Raw genomic sequence first — 24,988 nt, forward strand, 5'->3', positions numbered from 1 at the left:
ACCGCTGAACTGTGTTATTGCATTGCTTAATTGAGGAAGCAAAGGAAACGAGGCGCTAAATCGCCAAGGCAACAAAGGGAATGGATAGGTTTAGTAATATATCACTTTATATTAAGGAGATTAGGACAAGAATTGAAGTTTAGAGCAGGGAAATCGATTGGTATTAATTTGTGACGACCCTGTCTCCTTTTCCTCCAACTTAGTGCTGCGTTTTGTCGTAGTGCTGTTTTCGGGGGCCTCTCATATTGTGGGCTGGAACAGTAAATAATGAAGGATAATTTCGACATAACACATGGTATACCTCCCCCGAGCATTACATCACCACAGTGACCGCGAATGTCGCTATGCATTTGCTGATTCCATAGATGGCACAATGTTGGATCTTGCAAATAACTAATGCTAGAAGTGGGATAAGATCGTTGAGAATAGGAAGTTTAAGTTATGGCTCGCTCCCCCCCCCCCCCCTCAACCACTTGCTTAAAGCAAGGTCCTAGTGCTATTAAAACATAAACGGAAACATTGTGTTTTCAGGGTCTCAGTTTCATATTTTGCGCTCCTTCATGTCCTGTACGACTTCGGTGCACGTAAATGAAAGCCACGCATTCTCAAAAAAACCGTCTTCGCAACAATTACGGCATCATTTGGCGCCATTAGTCTCTTACAGATCTTTTCTGCGTGCTAACAGCACTGTCGCTGTGTCCTTTTCCTCGAGCGGCGACGAGACTGGCTAGGCTACCAACCCCGCTAACACCGCCTCCTTTCCAAACGGCGCAAAGACTGCGCTTTCATCACAGCCGAGCATTGCACGTTCTCAGGCGTAAGGACTACCCTCTGACAACGGGCCGGATCGCCGAGTACGTGCTGGCCTTCTCGAGCCTATGCCTCGATGTGCGCAACTTCCACGGCCGAGACCTAACAGGTGAGTTGCTGAGCCGACACCGGCGGCCGAGGGGCGGCGGGCAGGGTCAAGCCGGATTCCCCCGGCGGAAGGGGTGGGCTGGCTTCTCGTCGACGGACGCAGGGCGGCGGGCAGGGTCAAGCCGGATTCCCCGGCGGAAAGGGCTGGGCTGGCTTCTCGTCGACGGGCGCAGGGCGGCGGGCAGGGTCAAGCCGGATTCCCTCGGCGGAAGGGGCTGGACTGGCTTCTCGCCGACGGGCGCAGGGCGGCGGGCAGGGTCAAGCCGGATTCCCTCAGCGGAAAGGGCTGGACTGGCTTCTCGCCGACGGACGCAGGGCGGCGGGCAGGCTCGGGTTGCTTTTCACCGGCGTCGAGAGGCGGTGGATCGGGCCGGGCTGGCTTCTCGCCGGCGCCGAGAGGCGATGGGCAGGCTCGAGCTGGCTCCTCGCCGGCGCCGGGCCCGCAGATGCCGTTGCCGGTGTCGCACGGACGGCGCTAGGCCCCGACACCAGCATTTGTCATCGTTGATTGTGCTATTACGCTGGGAGTATCCTGAGCCGTCCGACAAATCTGCCGATGTCATGGTGAGGAACGAGAAGAGCACGTGGCAGTGTAATGAAGTTGGCTGTTAGCCACCTATGGTGGGGAGATCCGTCCCGGAGAATCCAGGCGGATCTGCACTGTCGTATTAAAGACTTGTTTGCAACAAGAGATCTCGTAGCACTAGCAGTATAATGTTTCTAGAACGTCAAAACAATGCTCAAAGCTTTCCGCTAGCCAGGAATTTTGTTTTACAAAACGTCAAGAATAGCCATTTTATCGCTACCTTTGCCATGCCAATGAATGTCATGCATCCATGGCATATGTCGATTGTATCCCAAATCATCAAGAATGTCAGACAGATCGGGGTTAGGCATTAGAAGAGTTATCAGGTTTATCATTGTTAGAATAGTTGTTAGATCGTTACCTGCACTACCTTTGAATAGATTGCAAATAGAGGCCTTAAAGTGATTTTTAATGATAGTCGGCCCCTGGTTATCTGCCTCGGTCCTCCCACTGGCGGATGAAGCAGTAAACGGCTTTGCGTCCAATGTTAGCGCTTTGTTTGGGCCGCCGGCCACACCTCCCACCGTTGCCCCAACTTGAGCAATCGAGTTTGAAAAAATGCACTTGCTTAATCTAATTTATGCCCGCACCATGGAACAAAGAGGTTATCAGCAACATTTTGTGGATATTGTTCCATTTCAACGAGCCTCACTATAGCTATGACATAGCTTTCATGGACTTCATGGACTATAGCTTTCATGGACTTCATTTTGCTCATGGGCGTATAGCCTGGCCTAAACTGTAATATCAAATACAGAGCAACGTTCATCACGGCATAGATAATAGGTTGTTCCGCGTATCTGTTGCGTTTTCGCTTTTACCTCATCACGGATTGATTGCTCTTAAAAGGACTGTTCCACATTTGTATGGAGTTTCGCCCGGGATAGCCATTTTAAGACCATTCCTTGCAGTTCACAGCTATGTCCTTTTGAAGACTTCCAATCCTCTGGTTGCTGAGCATATTGTAAGGACTTTTTGCGCCGCCTATTTTGAATTCACCCAGGGAAGTATGACATCACAAAAACAACACATCAATGCCGACCCCTCAGTGGTCGTATGGTGTGCAAGATTAAGACAAATAAAACAACGGACTTGTTGGTGCGTGCTGTTCGTGTTGGTGCGTCAGCACGAAATGTCACATCGACGGACCACAGTTAATTTTCAGCCAGCTTTACGCGTGAAATGAGAGTTTCAAACACGATGCGCCTTTTGTGAATCATAATGCAAACATTTGGGTAGTGCTATTAGTTGTGGCGGAAACGAGGCTGGGAATCGAATAGCAAGAATAGCGTCATAATCAAGATTGCGAATGCAAGCAGAAGTCGTGCCATCATGGACAAATATGCAGGAACACAATTTAAGAGCCAAAGCACGCGCACTTAACGACGTTCACCTTAGTTAACGCGCTTCAACAAACAAGCCGCCCTGCAGCGAGTTGAATTACAACAAGTGAGTCAGCCCGTCCGCTCCAGTGGCAATTCTGACACGGCCTGTCTGGCAGCGACGCTGACTTCCTAAATCGTTCCACGACGTAATCAAGCCATGACACATTGAGTACCATATAACTTAATAGATAAATGTTTGTCTGGAACAGCTCTTTGCACTTGATATCATACCGATAGCTGCAAGTGAGCTTTTTCCATCACATCTGTTGTTCGCCTCAGTATTGTTAAATGTAGATCCTCTCTCTAAGTATAGGGTCGTCGAACACACGCGCCCGCGCGGAAATCCTCTTCACGCCCGCTGCAGCCGTTGAGAAACGCTCGCACTGTTTGAACCGGTCTGTTTGTCGTCCGGACTTTGAGTGGCGCCGCGCAATGGCTGTCCTCGCGGCGCCAGGCTGTCCAGCGCGCCGATGCATCGGCCTGCTGGGCACAGCCTGTCCCATCCCTGTCCTGCCATCGCGATGGCATGACAGGGATGGGACGAGCTGTGGACGGCGATCGCTTGCGCAGCGCGCAGGGAATGGGCCGTATTGTGGCGCACCGCTTAGACTCGTGTTGAAAGAAAAATTATGTTTCTTGAATACAGCGCACGATTCGCAAAAATGGAATGTTGCTTTCGTAGAGTCGGGGAAGGTGGCACTCTACGCCAGGTATTTCAGCTGATTTTCTGCATAGTGAGCGCATCAGATGCTCGCCATGCGCGGGATTGACTACTATATTGACTCTACCCCTAGGGATTATAAACCGGCAGGTCATGGATAAATAGTACCGAAACATTTCAGGGTTAACTTTTTTTGGTGACTCGATATTTTCAGGGGCTTAAAACAGCCTTGCTTATGAATGCTTAGTGAGTTATACGCTTAAAGCATCTGATAAAACTTTGAAAGATCTTGCACAAGTTCTCCTTTCCAGATTTTTCTACCGGATATGTTGTATTCGTTGTATGAATTTAACGTCGTTGGAGACAGCTTCACAAAACCCCGTGTAATATGGCGTGGCCGATAGTCCAAATATATATATATATATATATATATATATATATATATATATATATATATATAGGAAACAATTCGCCGTGTTGTGATATACCCAATGGGATAGGCCTACATGAAGGCATGCTGTGTCTGATGATGCGCGGATGACGAGTATCTATTGGTGTCGAACCACGATGGCGAACCCTGACGAGTGTTGTTGTTTTTTCTGCTGTTTATGACTTATCATCACACTCAACACAGTGTTTGGTGCCCACATTCACCTACACACATTGACACCACTGTGCTGTGCTGACTGCCCTTCCCCCCCCCTCCGTTGATACTGTACCGCACAGCATCAGGGCCTGACGACTGTTGTCATTGACCTCCACGCAGTTGGGCTGTTGTTCACTTCTTGCTGGACATACGCCTTTCTATCTGCAGACCCAACTGGCATGCTAAGACTCCCTGATAGACGACCGGACCAATGGCACCGTTATCAATCAGCCTTCACTGCACCGCTCTATTCCCATTAATAAAAATTGTGACAGCATATCGTTTTTCTCATTTATTTTACATAGATCCATGCTGACCTTCGGTCAATGCCAACAGAAAAAAAAACGCAGGCTCCATGTTCCTCTGTGTTGCCGCTGTCTCTCTCATCTGTAGTTCGCACTGGCGGGGTGGAGCTTTGTATGCCCTTGGAAGTGTTCTCCCTTCCCTTCCCCTACCGTTCTTTATCTCGGCCGGCTCATACGTGACCCCAATCACTAAAACACCGTTAAAACCCACAAAATACAAAAGACTGTAAAGACCCACGCGATTTCGGCGCATCTGGTATTCTAACTCCAATACATTCTATGCATCCTCGTACATACGACTGTGTCTTCTCGCTGGCACTAGACATCTATCCGCCTGTATCGGCCTACACATCTGCCCACCTCTCACCTCCTCTCACCTCTCACCTCCTACACTCTCACCACCTCTCATCACATCGGCCCGAGCGTTTGCCCAACTCTGCCACCCGGACCTCTACTTGCCTTTGATGTCTGTCCAAGGTTGCCTTCCCCAGACGCTGTCCATCTCTACCGACTCAGACCGTCTGTCTGCCTCTACTCAGTCACCAAACATCTAAAATATGCCGCCTGTGCTGACACAGCCGTCTGTTCACCTGTACCGGCGCAGACGAGTGTCCACCACTGCTGGGGCAGTCGTCTGTTCCAGCCATGCTGATTCGGCGCGGCCGTCCACGTGTATTAACCCAGGCGTCCCTCCACATATGCCGGCACTTGTCGCCTGTTAGCCTCTGCCCATCCCAGACTCTTGTGCTCCTCTACACCACTGGCCAGAGACTAAGTGGCTGACCACCGCTCTTGCGAACACAATGAGTCAGTGTGATCGGCCCGCGGCCGCTGGTCACCAGATGGAGCTGGCGTAGCCGCGGGCCGAACGCCGCGGCCGGTGCTTTGTCATCGGTCAGGCCGGCCGGCATCATAAGTCGCCCGAGGGAAATGACCCGGTGTCGCGCCACCGTCGCCCGTGCGGCCGGTGCCGACACATTGGCCCCGTCAGCCGGCGCGGGCCGGCGCTTCCGTCGTCCCCGCCCGAGGCCCGAGACGAATCAGCCTCATCGGCCCGGCTAAATGAAGCCGTGAGAACACGAGCGCCGAATGAATGGGTGCTCCTGGTGACGGACGCGGTCCGTTTCTCGACTGAATGAAGCGGGTCGCTCTGAACGGCGGCGGCCTCAGGATCGGACGGCTGGCGGCCGCGTGACGGATGGAGGGGTGCTACAGCAGCGGATCCGCGGCACGAGCCAGCTGCAGCACGCTGCTGGCCCCGGCCGGCGCTGCTCGCCCGGTCCTGAGCCGCGGCCGGTGCCGTTCCGCCCGGTCCTGAGCCCCGGCCGGCGCCGCTCGCCCGGCCCTGAGCCGCGGCCGGCGCTGCTCGCCCGGCCCTGAGCCTCGGCCGGCGCTGCTCGCCCGGTCCTGAGCCGCGGCCGGCGCTGCTCGCCCGGTCCTGAGCCGCGGCCGGCGCCGTGACGACCGCTAGAGCACTGAGGGCTACTGTCGGCAAGCGACTCGGCCAAAAATGGCGCCTGGAACTGGAGCGAACCATTCACGGCGATGCGCGTCCTCTTTTTAGCTATCAGGAACGCTTCTACAGCTGATGAGAAGGTGATTAATGACGTGTCCTCGCGGTTGGGCTGGGAGCCGCCAGAGGAAGGGGGGGGGGGGGGTGGAGCGATCAGACGTGACCCGCACAGAAGCACGACAGCCAGCGCTGCTCGAGACAATAGGAACCACGGGGTTCTTTTGTACCTTGTGCGATGTAACGAACCGGAGTCCTACTTCACCTTACGGATAGAGTGGTTCGGGCTGAGTATTTGTTATCGACACGAATAATGTTGCTTGGTGGTCTGTGTGGGCACTTTGTATATTTTTGTTAGGTGAAAGTCATCCAAGATCTAGGAAACTGTAACATATGCGACAAGACCCTAACACCGCACATCAGCGAAGCCCCATCAAACGGCAGGAAAACACGCGGCCACTTTCTGTAGCGTATTGGAGGCCTAGAAGTTTGAGCTTGGCTGCTGCATTATTCTTCATTGCACAGCCGTAATGAATGAACAGTATGGGATTATTGATGGAAGGCCGACCTCGTCATCAATCATTCAGCACTGCGCTGGTGCTGGGAAGGCCGTGGTCGGCGGCGGCCAAGCTTTAAGCTTCGGCGTGGCTCGACCCGCGGACCGTCCGGACCTCCAGTCAAATACCTGCCGCCAGCATGAACGTGGAATACCGCACCAGCGAGAACACCCGGTACGCCTGATGCATTCGACATCCAGCCCGTTCTGCCGTCGGTCACATATGCCGGAAACATCAGATCTTGGCCGCGCAGCGCAGCAAACAACCCCGCAGGGATGGTTTCCGCATGGGGTCTCGAAGTCACTAAGCATGCATATTCTGGGGTAAAGCGTACGTCTATACCCGGACCGTGCTCGTAGACTGGGATACCCAGCCCGTCCTTAAGCCATTACGATCCGTTTGAAGTTATCGCAACACTGAAGCCATTCCAGCGAGAAGGAGCGCAAAATCATTCCAACGACGAAGCTTTGCGGACGATCAACGGCTCACCAAACTGTACGAACCCGCCTGGGGCCTCATTTGCGCGCTTTGAGGAACCGCATCGATTTAGCATTGCACTGAGAGACTCGAGCGTCAAGGGTTCAACTCCGGACATTAATCTGATCGGACGGCAGGCTCATTGGAGTAAAAGCCAGGGTCTCTCTCACTTGCTTATGTATGTCACGTACCGAAGACGGCCGATTTCCATCCTCTGTGGGTTGCGTAACACCCGTTCCGATGGCCTGAATGCTGCACAAGTAGATGTGTTCAACTGGCATATGCTCCCAAAAGGTTCCGACAAATGTTGCTGTAGACATTGAAAAGGTATTTTGTGAGCTGATAATATAAAACAAGGGCCAATGTGTGGAAATATGCAACGTCTAGTTGCTAGTAAGCGAACTTGTGAGTAAATATTTAGTCTTTCCAGCCTAACACCGGCACCATTCCGCCACATGCTATGGTGTAAGTTGTTAGGTGCATTTGTGCGGAACATCATGCATGTAGATAAGACGGTATTAAGGGCCTTATTCCACGTAGAATAAAAGGCAGAATGAAGAGATAGATGTGATATTCGGCTCTATCCCTTTACCAAGACAAATTCATTTCACTCGTTTATTCATTCATCATTGGTTTCTACAACTCATAGCCGAAATATCACACCTATCTTTCCATTCTACCGTTTATTCTAAGCGGAATGAAACTACCAATAATGTCTCATCGACACGCTTTGATGTATGGGTAATAATAATTTAGGGCCGCGGGGTTTCATTGGTGCTAGAACTCTTGACAGATCACATAAAGCAATGGATTACTTATCAATCACGTATATTTCAATGGAAGGTCGGGGATTTGGCGCATTGGGTACGTCAGAAAAACACGGGTCAAGTTCGTATCGAATTTTCAGAACTGAGTAGCTCATGCGGATACAATAAATAACAGACTTAAACGTCAAACGAGGCGGAAGAAACGATCTTGCCTTTGCTGAACTTAATATGCTACTATGTCAAATTGGACTCAATGGGCTGACATTAATTGTCATGGAAAATATAACGTGTCGCACTGGACTAATCTGAGAGTGTAATTTAGAGATGAGAAACATGAGATTGGTGGGCCGATGGAACATAGATCAGTAGAGTAGAATTTTCATTGATTGGGGTCCTACAAACTCAACCAATGAGAAGCTCTGGACGCTAACGGGACCCTTGCCAGCAGCAGAAATGTGTTTCATTCTGGTAAACATGCCTTAATCCGGTGGCGTACCAGCACAAATCAGCCCACTCATGTTCCATTGGCACCGGCATGCTAGCTGCTGGTGCGGGGACAGTGAAGCATTGGGTGTTATCCAACACCAGTACTCTTACCTAGATATGGCAGTATTAAGGCGTTCAGGCGTGGTGTGCGATAATGCTGATACTAACCAGATCTAACGTAACTGTGCATGCCAGACTGGTATTGAGATTTTTCACAAAGCCTGCAAAATGAAAATGTATAGATATTTTCCGGAAAAAACAAAACAGGGAAGATCTAGAGCAGTCAAAGAATGAAACTGGTGGGGAAGTGAATGCCGGTGTTGCACGTGTATTGCTATAAGCCACTAGTAGAGGCACAAAGTGGATTCGGAAAACCGGGTTGCACTGCATACACACATCAGTTTATGAGTGGATATTTAAAGCAGCTCAATAATCCGCATTCTTAGCTGAGTTAGAAGGCACGTTCCACAGTTGAAGATGTTGGGGCAAACATCAGATATGGTGGGAAAAGCTCACTTGCAACTACTGGCACGCGTTTAAGTTTAAGGGACTGCTCTAGACAACAAACGTTCACAATTTAGAATATCTGCTTCTCAGTTCGTCATCGTTTGATTATGTCCCGGAACGTTTGAAGGACGTCAGATTCCCTGTTAGACTGGCCACGTCAGAATTGCCACTGGAGCGGACGAACTGATTTATTGTATCACTTCAACTCGCCGAAAGGTGGCCTGTTACCTGATGCGCGTGAACAGAACCTGCGTATGTTCATGCGTGAGTATTTTGACCGCTTCTCGGCGTGTCCTTGCATATTTGTACGATATCTTGCATTTTCACTCGCATTCGCACTCTTGGTTATTACAATAGTCTTAACATATTCCATTTGCAGCCTCATTTCTGTCGTAGTTAGTAGAACTGCTGGTGCTGATGTACTCCACACGCGTATAAGTCAGTGGTTATATTTGTACTCACCTTGAATACAATATGACCATTGAGGAGGCAGAATTCGTGTGACGTTTCTGTGACGGCATGCATCTTGGTTTGAAGCCTTGGAAGGACGTGCTGGGAACACCAGGGAACTATCTTGAAAATGGTTTTCTTAGTTCCAGCTTTATACCTATATGGATCAATCTACTTAAGTCAATGATCTGGTAGTGCTGTCAAGTGGCGTGACATTGTAGTCAGCGTGGTGTGATATGGAACACGTGCACAGAATGTTCACATGCGCATTGTTGTGGTTCAAGGCATTAGACATATTTCAATGGCTAAAGCAAAACAATCCGTAATCGCTTCTCTTATTCCTTGCACAAATACATAGTTATGCTTTGTTCAGTGCTTCACATTTGTATTAGATGCATGCGTCCACGTCGCTTCACGTGTATGCCGCGTACAACCAGTCTGGCCTCACATTGATACGCGCAAAATGCACGTAACCTCAGGTTTTGATGTGTCGGTGAGCCAGGTGGTCTTGTGCTCTGTCCGCGGCAGCTGCGTGACTGAATTCAGTATCTTAGTATAGCGCCGGCATCTGCGACACGAACACGCCACTTTCGTCTACGGCTGGCATCTGTGTGATACACATGAGAGCTTGATCCAACGCTGGCATCCGTGTTGTCCCCGCCGCCGTCTGGTGCGGATGCGCATGCGACCGATATCACCTCACCGACTGGTTTTGCAGCGACCCTGCGCCACCACCCGGGCGTCATGGACTACGAGTCGGCGTTCGTTGTGCTGGCCACCTGCGCCGCCGAGGCGCCCGTGCGGCGACGCAGCTACAGCAAGCTCATCGGCGTCACCCATGACAGTGAAGACCTGCACGGGACAGGTCAGCGGAGCGTCAGCCCTGCTTGCAGTGAGGCGCGCGGTCCTTGTGGAAGATGACGGCGTTTAGCGGCTAGTACGGTATACACCTGCGTTGCATAGCGTTCTTTATACGCGTCAATCCCCATGCTATTTGCATAGGACCTGCTGGCGTCACACGAGTGTCGCTGCCGGTGCCGCGTCGGATGGCTGCGATCTCCGGCCGCTCTGTCGCAGTGGCCTGGTGTTGTTCTGTTTCTGCGACTCGACCCCGCTCTGTTGCTATGGTCTGGTGTCGCACCGTAACTGTGACCTGTGGCTGTGACCTTGGGCTGCTCCGTCGCCATGACTTGGCGCTGCCTGTCTGTGTTGCTTTAACCTGTTACGCTGTTCTGGCGCCGCCAAGTCGCTATGATCGGACACCGCTGTGTCCCTGTGATATAGGGCCGCCCAGCTTCTGCGGTCTGTTATAGCGACCTGACGCTGCGCTGCTGCAGACACGCTGTCGTTGTCGGTGCTGGCGCTGCGCTGCGTGGCGGACAGCAGCCCCCGCAGCGTCCAGCGTCACCTGGCCGGGCCCCTGCGAGCGCTGGCAACGCGCCAGAACCCGGACGGCGGCTTCGGCAACTTCCACTCGTCGCTGTTGGCCGTGCAGGTGGGCGAGCCGCGCCCCGGATCGGTCGGCAGCCAGGGGAGGGGGGGGGGGGGGGGGGGCAGTCGGTCCGAGCAACGGGCGGCACCGTGTACAGACGGTGGTGGTCACCGCTGGAATCGTCACCACCCGCGGTGCACGCTCTCCCGAGCACAAAACAGGGGCTGTTCTTCACACGCAGCTGGCCACGGTCGGAATACGACTTTCGTCAGGCTCTCGCGTCCCTTGCATTACGAACAACGCACGCTGAGAGATTCACTTGGCTGCCCGCATGCATAGTCCCTCAGGACCTCCCGGTGCAACCTGGCTCGTGCCAAATGTGAAATGGTCTCACCGCTATTATTGGTGTGCATGATGGGGTATGCGGGTGTTGCTAACACGAAGAATCATGTCATCATACGACTTGTGCCGGAAAAAAACACAGATGGAAGGGACCACATGTATGCAGCGCGAAGGTTACCTAGCGTGGTCAACGGAGCGTGCTCCGTCCGACGCCCTGGGCTGTGCTGGTGATCGTGGAGCTTGTTTTGCCAATAGCAGTCCAGTGCGCACAGCTGAAATCAGTGGCGTGACACATGGCGCACAACAAGGCCTTATTGCTTCCTTTGTTCCACCTGGACCCTTGCGCTGGACCAAAATGGCATCACACCTTGACATCACGCTGTGTCAGTCAAGGCGTTGATAAATTAGTTGCTTTAGCAAGAAACATTCGGATGCAAGCATTCTCCCGAACGGACATTTCTCCATTGAGCTGGGCTTACGCAGTAATTAATCCAGCATAAAGTGCACTGCTCCTATGCCATTTACTTTTCTGAGGCGTTCATAGCAAATCAAGCGAAGGAAACGAAAGGCAGTGTCCTTGCCTGTTTAAGTCACGGTAGACTCCTGTCCCTTCCATTGCCATATGTCGATCAGAATTTCTTAAAAGACTGGACATCATTCATTTACCTTCTCAACACGGTGCGGCCATGGGCCTTTTTATGATGTCGACCATGCGAATACCTGACGTCATATAAGTAATGCATACCGAACACGTATTAGCTACCTGATGTCTATGACATCATGCATGACATACCTGTCATACAATATAACCTACCGACGCTTGACCGTGTACCCGGGCGCTGCGGAGCCCGGTGTACTGGTCCGACGGTTGATCTTTGTCCAGGGCTGTGTGAGTGGTCCTGGGGATTTGGGATTCTGGGGCGATAATGCGTCATATGCAGCCATGTGGGCGAGATCTCATGCTTCCAATGAGCCCATCCCAATGAGTCCACCCCAGTCAAATTCGAAGAAAGCACGAAAAAAACACCGTGGAGGAAAAACCAGAGTTTTTGTGGCAAATCTGTACTTCCCTTTCTTCTTGTCGAACAAATTGTAACGTATCGCTCCTCTTCTTGGAGCTCGGGAACTCGTCAGCCCATTGTATTGTCGGACCCTCTACCAAGGTGCCCTGGTTCAGATGCCCGATCAGTCTGACCTGGAGTGTGGCCCCACAGGCGCTACGCGTGGGCAAGGAGCCGGGCTGGAATGAGTCGGCCGCTGTGGCCTACCTGATGTCGCACCAGCAGCAGGACGGCTCTTTCGGCAATCTGTTCGACACGACCCAGGTGCTGCCGGTGCTGGCAGGCCGCTCCCTACTGGACGTCACCGATACCGACTGTCACCGGCAGGGCGGGGCAGGTGAGGTCCTGTGAGGTCATGTGAGGTCATACCGACTGTCACCGGCAGGGCGGGCCAGGTGAGGTCATGTGAGGTGGTACCGACTGTCACCGGCAGGGCGGGGCAGGTGAGGTCATGTGGGGTCATGTGAGGTTATACCGACTGTCACCGGCAGGGCGGGGCAGGTGAGGTCATGCGAGGTCATGTGAGGACATACCGATTGTCACTGGCAGGACGGAGCAGGATAAGTCCCTGAGGCCACCGATGTCCACTGCCGCTGGTGGAGCCGGATGGTTGAGGGCATCAGAAGTCACTAACACCAAAGCATTCATCAAAGAGGTTGCTCGTAGTGGTCAACCATTCAAAACTGATGACTCTGTCAGGTTGGAAGTTGTAGAGCTCGATCAAGAGTACTATACAACTTAAGATGGTGTTTACTTACAGGTGGCGACGGGGCCAGCCCGCCGCCGTCGAGCGCCGCCCCGCCGGCAGCGCCACCTACAGTGATCCCGCCGCCACCCGAGCTCATCAATTTCACTTTCTGGCTCTGGATCGGGCCGGAAGTAAACAAGACGTTTAGCCAGCAGCTGACAGTGCCGAAAAACACCAGTCTGTTCGACTGCATGAAGCTGGCGGCTGAGCGGGACAGCAACTTTGAGTAAGTGAGCCTAAGATTCTGCGCCTTAGTTGGCTGTCGGGCCGGTCAGGTGGGTCAAAATTTTGTTGGTAGTAGGATTGGGTGTAATTTCATGGAAGGATTGAGACACATAATTAATGTCGCGGATGGAATGATTGTTTTGACTACTGTCTTCCTCTGGTCTGTAAGAAAATATTACGCACACAACGTTCCGGCCAGTTAACTCTACGTCGATCGTCAAGTGTTATTGAGTCTTAGGAAGGAATGCATGGTGGAACTGGACCTACTAGAACTACCGGAACAGCTGCCCTTCCCGGCTAGCTCAGTTGGTGGAGATCTTGACTCATGATCAGAAGACTTCAATTCAAATCCCAGCAGTCCCGAGGGGAGGAATTTGGGTTGTGACAAGTGTTGGCTGGAAGCCAATCATCTTAGCACTTAATCACACCTGCCGACGGCCCGCCAAGTTACTGGCCGAGGCGCTGTGTATGTATTACCAGGACGATGGTCCGAAACATGATTTCCTCCGGGGTTGGGTATGGTGGGCACATTTTCTGGCCAAGATTGAAGGCTTCTCGATGTTGAGTTGTCTGTTCTAGTGACTCCAGGCGCCGAGTTGTGTTTCTCGCTGCTCTGCATCTGGTATCTTTCATTTTATTGGCGATGTGCGCAGGAAAGGTGTTGGAACCAAGGCATGTACCGCTATGCCCTTTTATTTGGTATGTTGTTCGTGGCCAATCATGCTCTTTGCTAACTGGCCGTGGCACATTCCATGTATGAACTCCACATTCGCATACCGTATCGATCTAGCGTTGTGGACGGTTTCCGGGCAGATTCTCGGCCACAGTCTGGCCCAACGGCCACTACATCCACACCATCGGTGGTTACCACGAGCAGAAGGTCGGCTACCTGTTCTGGCTGCTGTACAAGCTCTCGGCACCGCCGGACAAGCTCAGCAAGCCTGCCAACACCGCCCTGTCCGCAACAGGTGCGCGGCGTGTCCCTGACCAGACAGGCACTGCGAGGGCATGGTCAGAGGATGGAGTAGTCCGTTAGCCGACCGAAGCTACCGAAAGCTAGCTTCAAGGCGGGTTCGATCGGCGCAGTTCTTGTGTCAATTTTAGTAGACTGGGAGTAAGTCACACCTCCGCCTGTTGTGTGGAGATTGGCGAGCGGATCTCGCGATGTCCTCGTGTCCTGCGCTGACACTTCGGGGCAGAAGTGTCACGCCTTGCAATAGGGACTGCGTGCATCCTATGGCCTGATTGCCTCTTTGCAATTTTACCCGAGTTCTTTGTAATCTGTTTCTTCAGTTAGGTCAACCCGAGTCGCACGTGACGAGGCTCACTTCGTTATGAGTTTATACTTTTATGGTGGCAGTTACCAGCCTTTAATATGCCAGGAGGTGCTGGTGAAATGACATTATTAAGCAAACATTGCTGACATTGCCAATATTCTGTATTGATTATATAACTGAGCGTTGACAATTTGACCAGGGTTTGCTTGATACCGTCGTTTAACCACCACGTTCTGATATCGTGAAGGTTGATAACAGCATAAGAACTCTGAATTCATCATGCAGAAAACCCCATGGCCTTTCTTGTTTATGTCAAAGAAGTTCTTCCGCTCCCCAGCAAAACTGCAATAACATTCACTGAGTAAGTCCTTGCCCTCTGAGCGGATCTCAGATGTCCCGAAGGGTCTCCGGAATAACTTCTGAACGGTTCTCACCACGGTCCTGAAATGCTGTGTGCCTAAATTTCAACCATTTTACGCATGTCTGAAAAGTTTGAAGTTTTCTGGCTTTGACGGTTCACGATTTGTACCTTCCTGCACGAAGCCACGTCGGCGGAATTGAGCTCTGAAGTGGAAAGTTTTCCTGTGTTTAACTAATTTCTCGCAGAAAAAGCATTTCAAAGAGATTTTCCAGAGTCTCCTTTTGATCTATATCACGGTCAGGTCACCATATCACGTCGTCTTGGCACGTGCATAGCATCCAAGATCAAGCTAGGCTGAAATCTGACCGTTTAGAGACCCACAATTAAAAATTTAATGGCACATGTATTTCGGCTTTGGAATGCCGTTCCAATCTTGTTCTCCTCTGTGATGTGCCTCTTAAGATCTTGATATAGCCGGACAGGCCAATGCCGGACGGGACGGGCCTTCGCCTATTCTGACCTGACATGATATTCCACTCACATGCGTCGATCTCCACTCGTGCCCGTCTCAGCGTTTTCCAAGCATGCCCATTTATTGAGTCAACAGGAAGGTTTTATAAAGTACTCAGGTGATCCTTTTCACTGGTTCACCCTGTTAAAGGTTGCATTCATCATTGTACAGACACGTTATGGCACGCAGTTTGACGAGAGCTTTACAATGCCGTTTTACGCATGCCTCCGGCTTACTTGGTTTTCGAGACCTAAGGGATTCTGAGATCACCCTTGGCCGGACGAAAGTGAAAACATTCCGTAGGGCTAAGGCTCACGCATGTCTAATTGATTGCAGGAGTCGACGATGTCTATCCGGAGAATGGAGACCACATCTTGTTCTGGTACAAGAAGATATAACAAACCAAGCTTCCATTGAGCGGCATGGGAGATGTCGTGGACGCCGTAAACGGCCAAGCACGTGCTGCCATCTGGCATCAGGAGAAGGAGTCTCATAGGCTCGTTCCGACTTCCAGTCCGCAGCTTCAGGCTGTGCCCGTTTATGTAATGGTCAACACGGGCAGACAAGTTTCGTGCTCCGTGGCGCGCAACAGATCAGCGGTGCTCGCCAGTGCTCCGTGTTCTCGATGTTACTGGAATTTGTGAATTATAGATGTAAGGTAATGCGATAGACGGATCATTTTTTTTCGCGAGTGCTCGCGAGTGCGAGTGCTTGACGTCGTGAGTGCTGCCATTTGAACGCCGTCGTAACGTGGTTTCATTTAACATGCTTTGTTCCCTCGAGGTGGTATCGTTTGTTTTTGCGGCCAGAAATTAATTGCAGGCTGGTAAAGGGAGACACTTTTCTGACTGAGTTTAAGAGAACATGATGTTTTCCTTCCACTGGTGCAGTGTACGACCACTTTGCACTACCTTGGGTTCTGAAGAACAATGCCAGGACAATTTTTTTTGTCACACTTATAGATATCCAGATTCTTAAAACGCATGCAGCGTTTTTCAAGTGGCAATTGCGCAAACACAACTGTCAATCATTCCGTAATTTGCTGACAGATGAACTGATGGTTGAAATTGAGCAATAATTGCTGTCGGGTTGGCATTAGTGGCATATTTTAGGTACGTGGATTCACTAATTCAATATTATCGCGTTCTCAGCATTGCAACGGAAGGTGTAGCTTACGGTTTGCTCTTTCCTTTACTCTCATGTTTCGGAATGGCAGTGAAACTTCTACACGAACACTCGGCGCGTGTGCCTGTTCGGTAATTCAAGAAAAAGGCGCTGTCGTATCATGTTTGATATTTTATTGTGCGGTTATTCATATCACCACTTTATGGTCCAGTGCGCCACATATAAGGACATCTTTGTTCGGTGACACAACTCATGTGGCCAAGCCACGGTCCAGGCCGCGGGGTCTTCAAGTACCTAGGGAAATGTTCCGGCGCAAGCTTTGATACACGGCCTCCTCGATCATCGGCAGTGTTTTACAACACCACACGCAGGTTCACAGTGGCGACCACGCAATGTACTGTGGTCGCTCATGCACTCTAGCCGCTTGAAATAAGCCGGGAATTGAAAGCAAAACAGAGCTGAAATAAAAGGTTTCTTTTTAAATATGGTGACGATATCGTTATTTAAAATAGCGATACGTTATTTTTTTTAAATATCATATCACACGCCAGCATCTGCTGGTAAAGACGTGCCCATGCAACGGCATTGCCTTGCCGAGGTTGCAGCGTGAGGGCTTCCGTGGCAATTCACGCTTACCAAGGGCCTTGATCACAGAACACTTCCGGCATGATATACCAGATTTCAAAAATGACTTTTTAACACATAAATCTGGAGCAGGAGCTAACGCGAAATTTTTACTGAGTATGGACCTCGTCTTTTAGTTTTGTGAGACATCGGAGTAGGGTGGTCCAAGGTGGGTTTCTGACTTCGAACTGTATTGGGGAGCCGTGCGAGTGAGCATTGAGTTGTGTCTGTGCCGTTCACTTGAGCGCACAGACACACTGTCACCATCCCACCGAAATATTCAGTTAGGCCCTGAAGTCGGACTACCGGACGGTCAGCCAAAATGCCGAGGCCCTGGAACAGCTGCGCTCCAGCACGGCGAGTCGGCGCAACATGGCGTCGACGTGCTGTTAAGCACCAAACTATCAGCGTGGCGCGTAAAGGGTATTGTGGGGCTCCCGCGAGGATGGGTCAGTGCGTTTGACAGCCCACACCCAGGCGCTGTTCGGGAGACATTGGTCGGCCGTCAGCCGCATCAATCTCGTTGTCAGCGGTGGGTGCATTGTCGTAAACGGTCTGTCCTGCTGGGTGTGGCGAGGCAGGAAAGCCGGTGTACTGTGTAGAGTGCGAGAGGGACTTCAGGTGTGTTCGACGGTGTCAACTCACTGTTCCACTCTGGTTTGGTGTTAGTACTGTCAATACAGCTAACTTTGGTTTTGAATGGTGCGTTTTGCTGTCATCAGGCAATGATTTTTGACCCAGTAATTTCAGCTCGAGAAATCAAACTTCGATTACGGCTCTGGAGCCAGGGATTCAGAGCAGGAGGCGCAGCGAGAACTTAATGTTTTGTCGCACCATCACGCGGTTATTTGCGCTGGAATTATATACGGGGTCTTTTTCACCCACTCAGGCTCATACGCGGTATAATCATGGATTGCACTCGGTAGAACACATTTTCTACTTGTTAGACAAACTGTTTTTAGAGCGTATGTCCACCATTCACATACACATATTATGCAAACATTTTTATTGCAGTGCTTTAAAGGAAAACGGGAGGTAACACAGGTTTAGCGGTGGCACTTTTGTTCTTAGTGAATCCAGAGAACATGGTGTATGATATAATGGATGCGAACACCCATCTCGAGATAACTACGATCCATAAACACTGTTTTCGTGTCGGTATTGAATGCGGGGAATTTTTAATTTAAATCTGGTAGGTTTGCTACTGAGACCTCTCTGCTCTCCTTGCCTAAATATTGCTACGAATACTAAACGCTATCCAAAAATTTTTTTTTACTTTGACATAACAGCTTTGAAACGTCAGTCATGGACTCAACCACGTACAAAACTGACAAACGAGCACCAGTAACCCCTTCTATGTCTTGTCAGTGCTTCCACCGAGGCTACGGCAATCGACAACCTGCAGAGCATCACTGGGAATACCCATTGCAAAGAATGCATTGGTTACATGATTTTTGTCAATTGCGACTGGAGAAACTTTTGATAGCTAAAGGAAGCAATCTGACTGGCAGTCAAGGATACATGGCGCAGTGTACACAAACTAATTAGCAGAGCAGAATGCTTGGCGCCTCCTTTTAAGGTCACCTGACTTTGCCCTTGTTGTACGACGACTTATGCAAAACAATGTAGCGGCGATTGGCATATCATCTTAGCGGGTGATCACGAAAACATTGAAAGAATTCAGACACCCATAATGTCGTTTGTATCATAATGAGACTTTTCAAAGGAATGACCATGCAAGCCCATACAATCATCTTTCTCATGGTGCCCTAGCTACTGCACATGTTCGTTCGTTCGTCTTGAACATGGCGGCGAAAAGAAGCAGACGATGTACAGCCATCAGCAGTCACTTTCTTAAAGTGGTTGCGGGTGGGAGGTGGGGGAGAGAGAGTCAAAAAGGTTGACCTAAACTACCCTTCATCCCAGATTTCTCCCCAGATTTCGAACACTTGAATTTGCGCATTCGATATTAAAAGGATTTCTAATTTTTTTGTAAACTCAGTTGTTACCCCGCGGAGGTATGACTTCCCATTACAAGGTAATGTGAGCTGCCTTCCCTTGCAATGCAATTCACAGTAGAACACCTGAGTTAATCTTAGTAAGGGATCACTGATAACTACTGCTCTCGCTGATTGTGTTTTATAACCACCAAAGCCATGAATATGCGACAAATCCATTGTTGGAGAAAACATGCGTTAACTTTTATCTGGGTCACTCTGTAGATACTTTTAAAAGTTACCGCATATTACAGTCATTTGTTCTTTATCCCAATCTAGGCGTTATCATTGGGAAAAACTTGTCAGAACATTCACAGTTTGGCTTGATATATGAAGGAGTTGACGTATGAAAGTAAAACATGGTAGGTACATTAGGTACCTTCAGCATGCCCTTCGGTACAGCATTTACACGATACTAATAGCAATGTGTATAGGTACAGCTACTACTTCATACACCAATAGTAAGTAATTGTTCTGCATTTATTTGGCCCAGTGTTTTCTCTTTGTTCATGTACATTGAGCGAGCTCAGGAGGGCATACGCAGGGGCTCAAGTCAGCATTGGGAGGGCCCAGCCTCCTCCTCCCCCTGTCGTGAGATTTTTTTCTAACACACCGCAAACTGGGGATATTTTGGCGACCAGGATCCTCCTCTAGCGCTTGGCTCCACATGCCTCAGCTGCCTGCCTGTAGTATTATCTTATGGCTGCATATATGCCCCGAAGAAATCGCTATGATATCATACGGAACGCTTGCTTCATGGAAACATTCAGAATGAAAATATGTGCAGTCCGGAGCTAAAGTTCGGAAAGCAAATCATCTCGCCAGCTGCGCCGGCCGCGGGAGAAGAGGGCGCCACCGGCCGGCCGACAGCGGCGCTACCAGCGGCGCTACGGGCACAGGACCGGGCAGGAGAGCGTACGCTGCATGCTGCTGGGCACCGGACCAGGCAGGAAAACGTACGCTGCATGCTGCTGGGCACAGGACCAGGCAGGAGAGCGTACGCTGCATGCTGCTGGGCACAGGACCAGGCAGGAGAGCGTACGCTGCATGCTGCTGGGCACCGGACCAGGCAGGAGAGCGTACGCTGCATGCTGCTTGGCAGGGCAGTAAGAGGCGGCGCTCGGCAGGGCTGGAGCTCATCAAGGTGGCTGTACATCTGGGCAGGGGCCGACTGACTCACGTGCGACGCCTGAGATGCTCGGATATGTGTGCGCTGGACCAGCAGTGACAGAACCTTGTCAGGCCAGCGGGGATGATATGCGTCACAGGGGCAGCTGAGGCATGTGGAGCCAAGCGCTAGAGGAGGATCCTGGTCGCCAAAATGTATATATATATATATATATATATATATATATATATATACATATATATATTTATCCTGGCGGCGGATAAATAATTTTTTTATTTAAATTAAACCAAACAGGATAAAATTATTCACAGGATTAGATTACAAACAGGATTAAATTAAACCAAACAGGAACAGGACCAAAAACAGGATAAAATTTTTATCCTGTCTCTCTCTCTCTCTCTCTCTCTCTCTCTCTCTTCCATCTCTCTCTCTCTCTCTCTCTCATCTCTCTCTCTCTCGCTCTCTCTCTCTCTCTCTCTCTCGTTCTCTCTCTCTTCTCTCTCTCTCTATCTCTATCTCTCTATCTATCTCTCTCTCTCTCTCTCTCTCTCTCTCTCTCTCTCTCTCTCTCTCTCTCTCGCTCTCTCTCTCTCTCTCTCCTCTCTCTCTCTCTCTCTCTCTTCTATCTCTCTCTCTCTCTCTCTCTCTCTCGCTCTCTCCTCTCTATTCTCTCTCTCTTATTATATATATTCAGTGAATGGAGCGAAGTTTGCGGCATTCGATGATGCATTTGAATTGATACACTACATGGTGCATTTTAGTTTGTAGAGTTTGTCTGGACTGGTTCTCATAAGAAAGCCTAATAGATGCCTACTAGCCTCTCTATATGTTGAAAATCGATTTACAAACGTGTCTATTGAAAGAACCGTATCCATCATCCTTGAACACGTTTACAATCATCCCGAAATTCCTCCTCTCAAAACATCAAGGCGCCTTCTTGCACAGTTACTGAAAGCCTGCACGTTGGAAGTTCCTTTCCACGGGCCTGATGGACGAATGTACTGCCAAATTGAGGGTGTTGCGAAGGGCTCATCTGTGGGACCTTTGTTCGCTAATTTCTTTGTGGACCATGTGGAAGCCGATACACTACAAAATGACGACATAAGATCGGACATTTACTGTCGCTATGTAGACGATATCTTTGTGGAAGTTAAGGACACTGACCAACTAGAACGCTTCAAAAACACCTTTGAAGAGCAGTCTGGTTTAGAACTCACAAGAGAGCAAGTGTGCAAAACATAATATCCTTTCTTGACGTGATTGTTAATGGACATGACAGCGATTTAAAATGACTACATACTGAAAGCAGACTAACAACGGACGGTGCTTAAATGCCGACAGTGAGTGCCCTCGACGCTACAAAATTAGCGTCATAAGGTCATTTATTAGACGTGCATTTAAGCACTGCTCTGTTTGGAAAGGACTACATTCAGACTTCGTAAGAATCAGACAGATCTTGGTGAACAGCGGTTTTTTTTTCCAATTCTGACGTTGAAAACCAAATACAACGACAAATGACAAGACGCTTTAACAGCAAACCAAGACAAGGCATCCAACTAACCGTCAAACTGTATGTTTAAAATCAAACGACATCTGCCCACAAACGAGATGAAAAAGCCCTGCGGGAAATTATCGCTCGACACGTAAAAGGGAAGAGCGACTACAAAATGGGCATCGTCATTTATTATCGTAATAATAAAATCCCTACCTTTCTTATGAGAAACAGCCCAGACAAACCCGACAAACAAACATGCACCAATGTAGTGCATCAATTCAAAAGCAACATTGAAGACTGCAAACTTCGTTACATACACTACATTGGCGTGACCACAGCGACGCTCTCACGACACAATGCACTTACGTGACGAGGCACCTCTGGACCACATGCGACACGAATACGACGGCACATTGACACGACAACAACTGACAGACGACACTGACATTTTACGGACGTACAATGACAGAAGACGCCTTCAGATTTGAGAAAGTGTATTTATTGACAAACTCTTCCCAGCCTTAAGCAGACAAACACATTTTTGCACAATCCTTGAACTATGTTATGCATTGTATTTTATTCTATAGGTATTTTTTGTGTATTTTATTGGATTTCATATGTATTGTATTGCATTTTGATGTTTTGGTGTTTGGTATTGGTGCATTTCATAGGTATCAAAGCGAAAATAGGATTCCGCCTTACTTCAATTAGCCATGCTTCATTTGTGTTCTCCGTGCTAAAAGGTGCTTTTTAATAAAAGTGCGCAATTTTTATCCTTTAAAACTCAAAACTTATTTCTTACGCCATTCAGTATTCTCCGGCGCTGAGATAGGATTTCGAAACGTCAGAATGTAAAGGACGACGAATACATGAGTAATTTTGTGCGAACCATCTTTAATTCAAACGATATTGTCAAGTAAAAAGCCCGGAAACTAGAACAATGCGTCAAAAAGGTCGTGAATGCTGAGTCATCGGTTATTTCTAGTTGAATATATATATATATATATATATATATATATATATATATATATATATTTAGGGTAACCCATATTTTATCAGATCAAGTGTGTTCACCTAGAATTAGGAATAAGTTTCATTGATGTTAGCCGTGGCAATATCATGAAGCTTTGAATATGTTTGTAAGTTTGTTGCAGTTACTTGATTTGGCTCTCATAATCATATGAAATTAATAACATGCACCTAGAATGTAAAATAAGACTGGCGCGCCTATGCAAACCTTTGGGGGAGAGAATTCCCTTGCGGAATGGGGCCGGCTCGCAGATTTGTGTGCGTGGCGGGCGCGGGTTTTCCGAACATAAAAAGCGGCAGCTCTAGTCGGGGCCAGAACCTAATCCCCAGCTTGCAGATCATCAATTCGCCGACCGAGCATTCCCGCCCTACTTTCGCCCACGCGCTGAGTCAGAGAGCGCAGCGGGATTTCCACCGACACCGCACGATCATCGCTGACGCCGTTCCCGTGACGTCGGGGAGATCCCGAGGCCGTGTTTACAGCCGGCCCGGTGGCATGCCTCCAGGCTGTGGGGCTCGACAGCTGAGATTCGTGCCTGTTTCTCCTGCCGATATGAGCAGCCGGACGGCATTCAAGCGCGTGTAATAATGAACTGAGCCGGTGTCGGTCTTTATCGGTCCATTTTCCGCTTGATGAACTATAGCTTATTATTCATTTTTCTAAGAATGTCTCCTGGATATGGGATGTAAGGAAGTTCGTTAATCTGACTGAGGAAAGGTACCTCTCCAACAAAAAATTATGTTATGATGAGAAGCGTGAAGATCCTTACTAAGTATGTAAAGGTACTTGTTACGCACTTCGTCTGTGCTTGCCTTTACCATTTTTTCGTTCATTATTGGGATTAGGAAATCGGCCACATGCAGCTATCAGCATAGTGTGATACATGGAGCAATCACACTGCCTCGTAAATCCTGTGAGGTCATGTGGAAGTATTCGACGCTGCTTGCCAACTAGTTCTGACATTTTCTTCTTGCTTTATCTTTATATTTCAAAAGATCGCCCTGCTTTGCGCATCCCCAATCTAGCATTTACACTTGCTGTGATGGGCTTTGATCATACTGCGTCGTAGTCAGTGGATATTCATGACGCAAACAGTTTGTCAAACAATTTTAGGATAAGCCATCTATAGTTGGATATCGTTACCGCAATCACTGCACATAAAGAGAGGACCGACTCGTCCACATGCGTGCGCAGGATTTCATAGTCGGAAGAGAGAAGGCACGACTCAAACATTTTCACAGAAAATCGAGTTTACCACGTGCTCCTGTACCACTCCCTTACCTGTGTCACTGGCCATGACACGGAAACTGTTTCTAAGACAAAAATGTTACCACGTCATATTGCTGCTGTACTTCACCTAAATAACCCCTCACATTGTTGGGAATCGGCCACCTGCAGCTTTCAGCATAGTGTGATGCATGGGGCAATCACACTGCCCCGTAAATCCTGTGAGGTCATGTGGAAGCAGTCGACGCTGCTTGCCAACTAGTTCTGGCATTTTCTTCTTGCTTTATCTTAATAGTTCAAAAGATCACCCTGCTTCACACATCCCTAATCTAGAACCTGTATCCGACGAACAAGGAAAATTATCAAAGAAATGCCACAGAAACGTAGGCATGGTTCAGAACGTGAACTCTCATTTTACGGTGTGTAACGTGATCATTTATGACACCTCAAGTCAATTTGATGAATTCCGAACAATGCTGAGATCGTCAACATTACACGCAACCCACAAATTTTCAACTGTTCAGTGCGACATTTTTAATAATTTCCGGCCTCTGCGGGCCTGGAGCGCGGGAACCAAGGGCGAAGGGGGGGGGGGGGGGCAGATAGCGGAGCAGGGGGCAGGTCCATCGACTCTCTGACAATGTAGCCATTGATTCCATGGACGCTGGCTGTAAAGAAATAAAAATAAAATAACTAGATGTCGGCTATTCATCGTGGGGGACCTCCTGTTGTATGTGATATATATTGTGTTTCACGGAAGGAATAATCCAAGAAATGACATTTGAACCCAACCCCAACCCAATTTCCCCCTTGGGAAGTTTCAGCTCCGACCCCATACAGATGCAGAAAAGTGAGCCAGACATTGGCATTGTCGCATCGCGTGCAATCAGAGTGCATCCATATTCCCGTCCCATCCGGCTAAGAAAATTCCTGGTGCCTCTCTTAATATGCACGCGGATGGGGGTAATTTTGACCCTCTGAATACTTTATTGAATGAGTTCGGAACTGCGTGGCGAAGCCGCGCCAAACTTTGTATAGTTATACAACATTAAATAGCGGCTGTTTTAATCCAAAGAATTAGGTAGTGAGCTTGCTGACCTGTGTTATATCAAAGTGAAGCCAGGCTGTCAGAGCAGCCATTTCTAGGGA

General features: G+C 49.3%; 1 protein-coding gene across 1 annotated transcript in view; it reads left to right on the plus strand.

Moving 5' to 3' along the window:
* LOC119112597 (uncharacterized protein CG3556) overlaps window positions 1-17,660 on the plus strand; it is a 50,233-nt gene extending 32,573 nt beyond the window's left edge. Inside the window, exons 4-10 of the mRNA XM_037236817.1 lie at window positions 816-919; window positions 9,974-10,120; window positions 10,593-10,750; window positions 12,244-12,427; window positions 12,851-13,064; window positions 13,877-14,031; window positions 15,549-17,660. Coding sequence (XP_037092712.1) covers window positions 816-919; window positions 9,974-10,120; window positions 10,593-10,750; window positions 12,244-12,427; window positions 12,851-13,064; window positions 13,877-14,031; window positions 15,549-15,610 — 1,024 coding nt within the window. The 3' untranslated portion in view covers window positions 15,611-17,660. The remainder of the gene's footprint in view (window positions 1-815; window positions 920-9,973; window positions 10,121-10,592; window positions 10,751-12,243; window positions 12,428-12,850; window positions 13,065-13,876; window positions 14,032-15,548) is intronic.
* The last annotated feature ends 7,328 nt before the right edge of the window (window positions 17,661-24,988 follow it).

Source organism: Pollicipes pollicipes, unplaced genomic scaffold (assembly GCF_011947565.3).
Source record: "Pollicipes pollicipes isolate AB1234 unplaced genomic scaffold, Ppol_2.1 Scaffold_7261;HRSCAF=8764_pilon_pilon_pilon, whole genome shotgun sequence".
In the NCBI taxonomy this organism is placed as follows: Eukaryota; Metazoa; Arthropoda; class Thecostraca; order Pollicipedomorpha; family Pollicipedidae; genus Pollicipes; species Pollicipes pollicipes.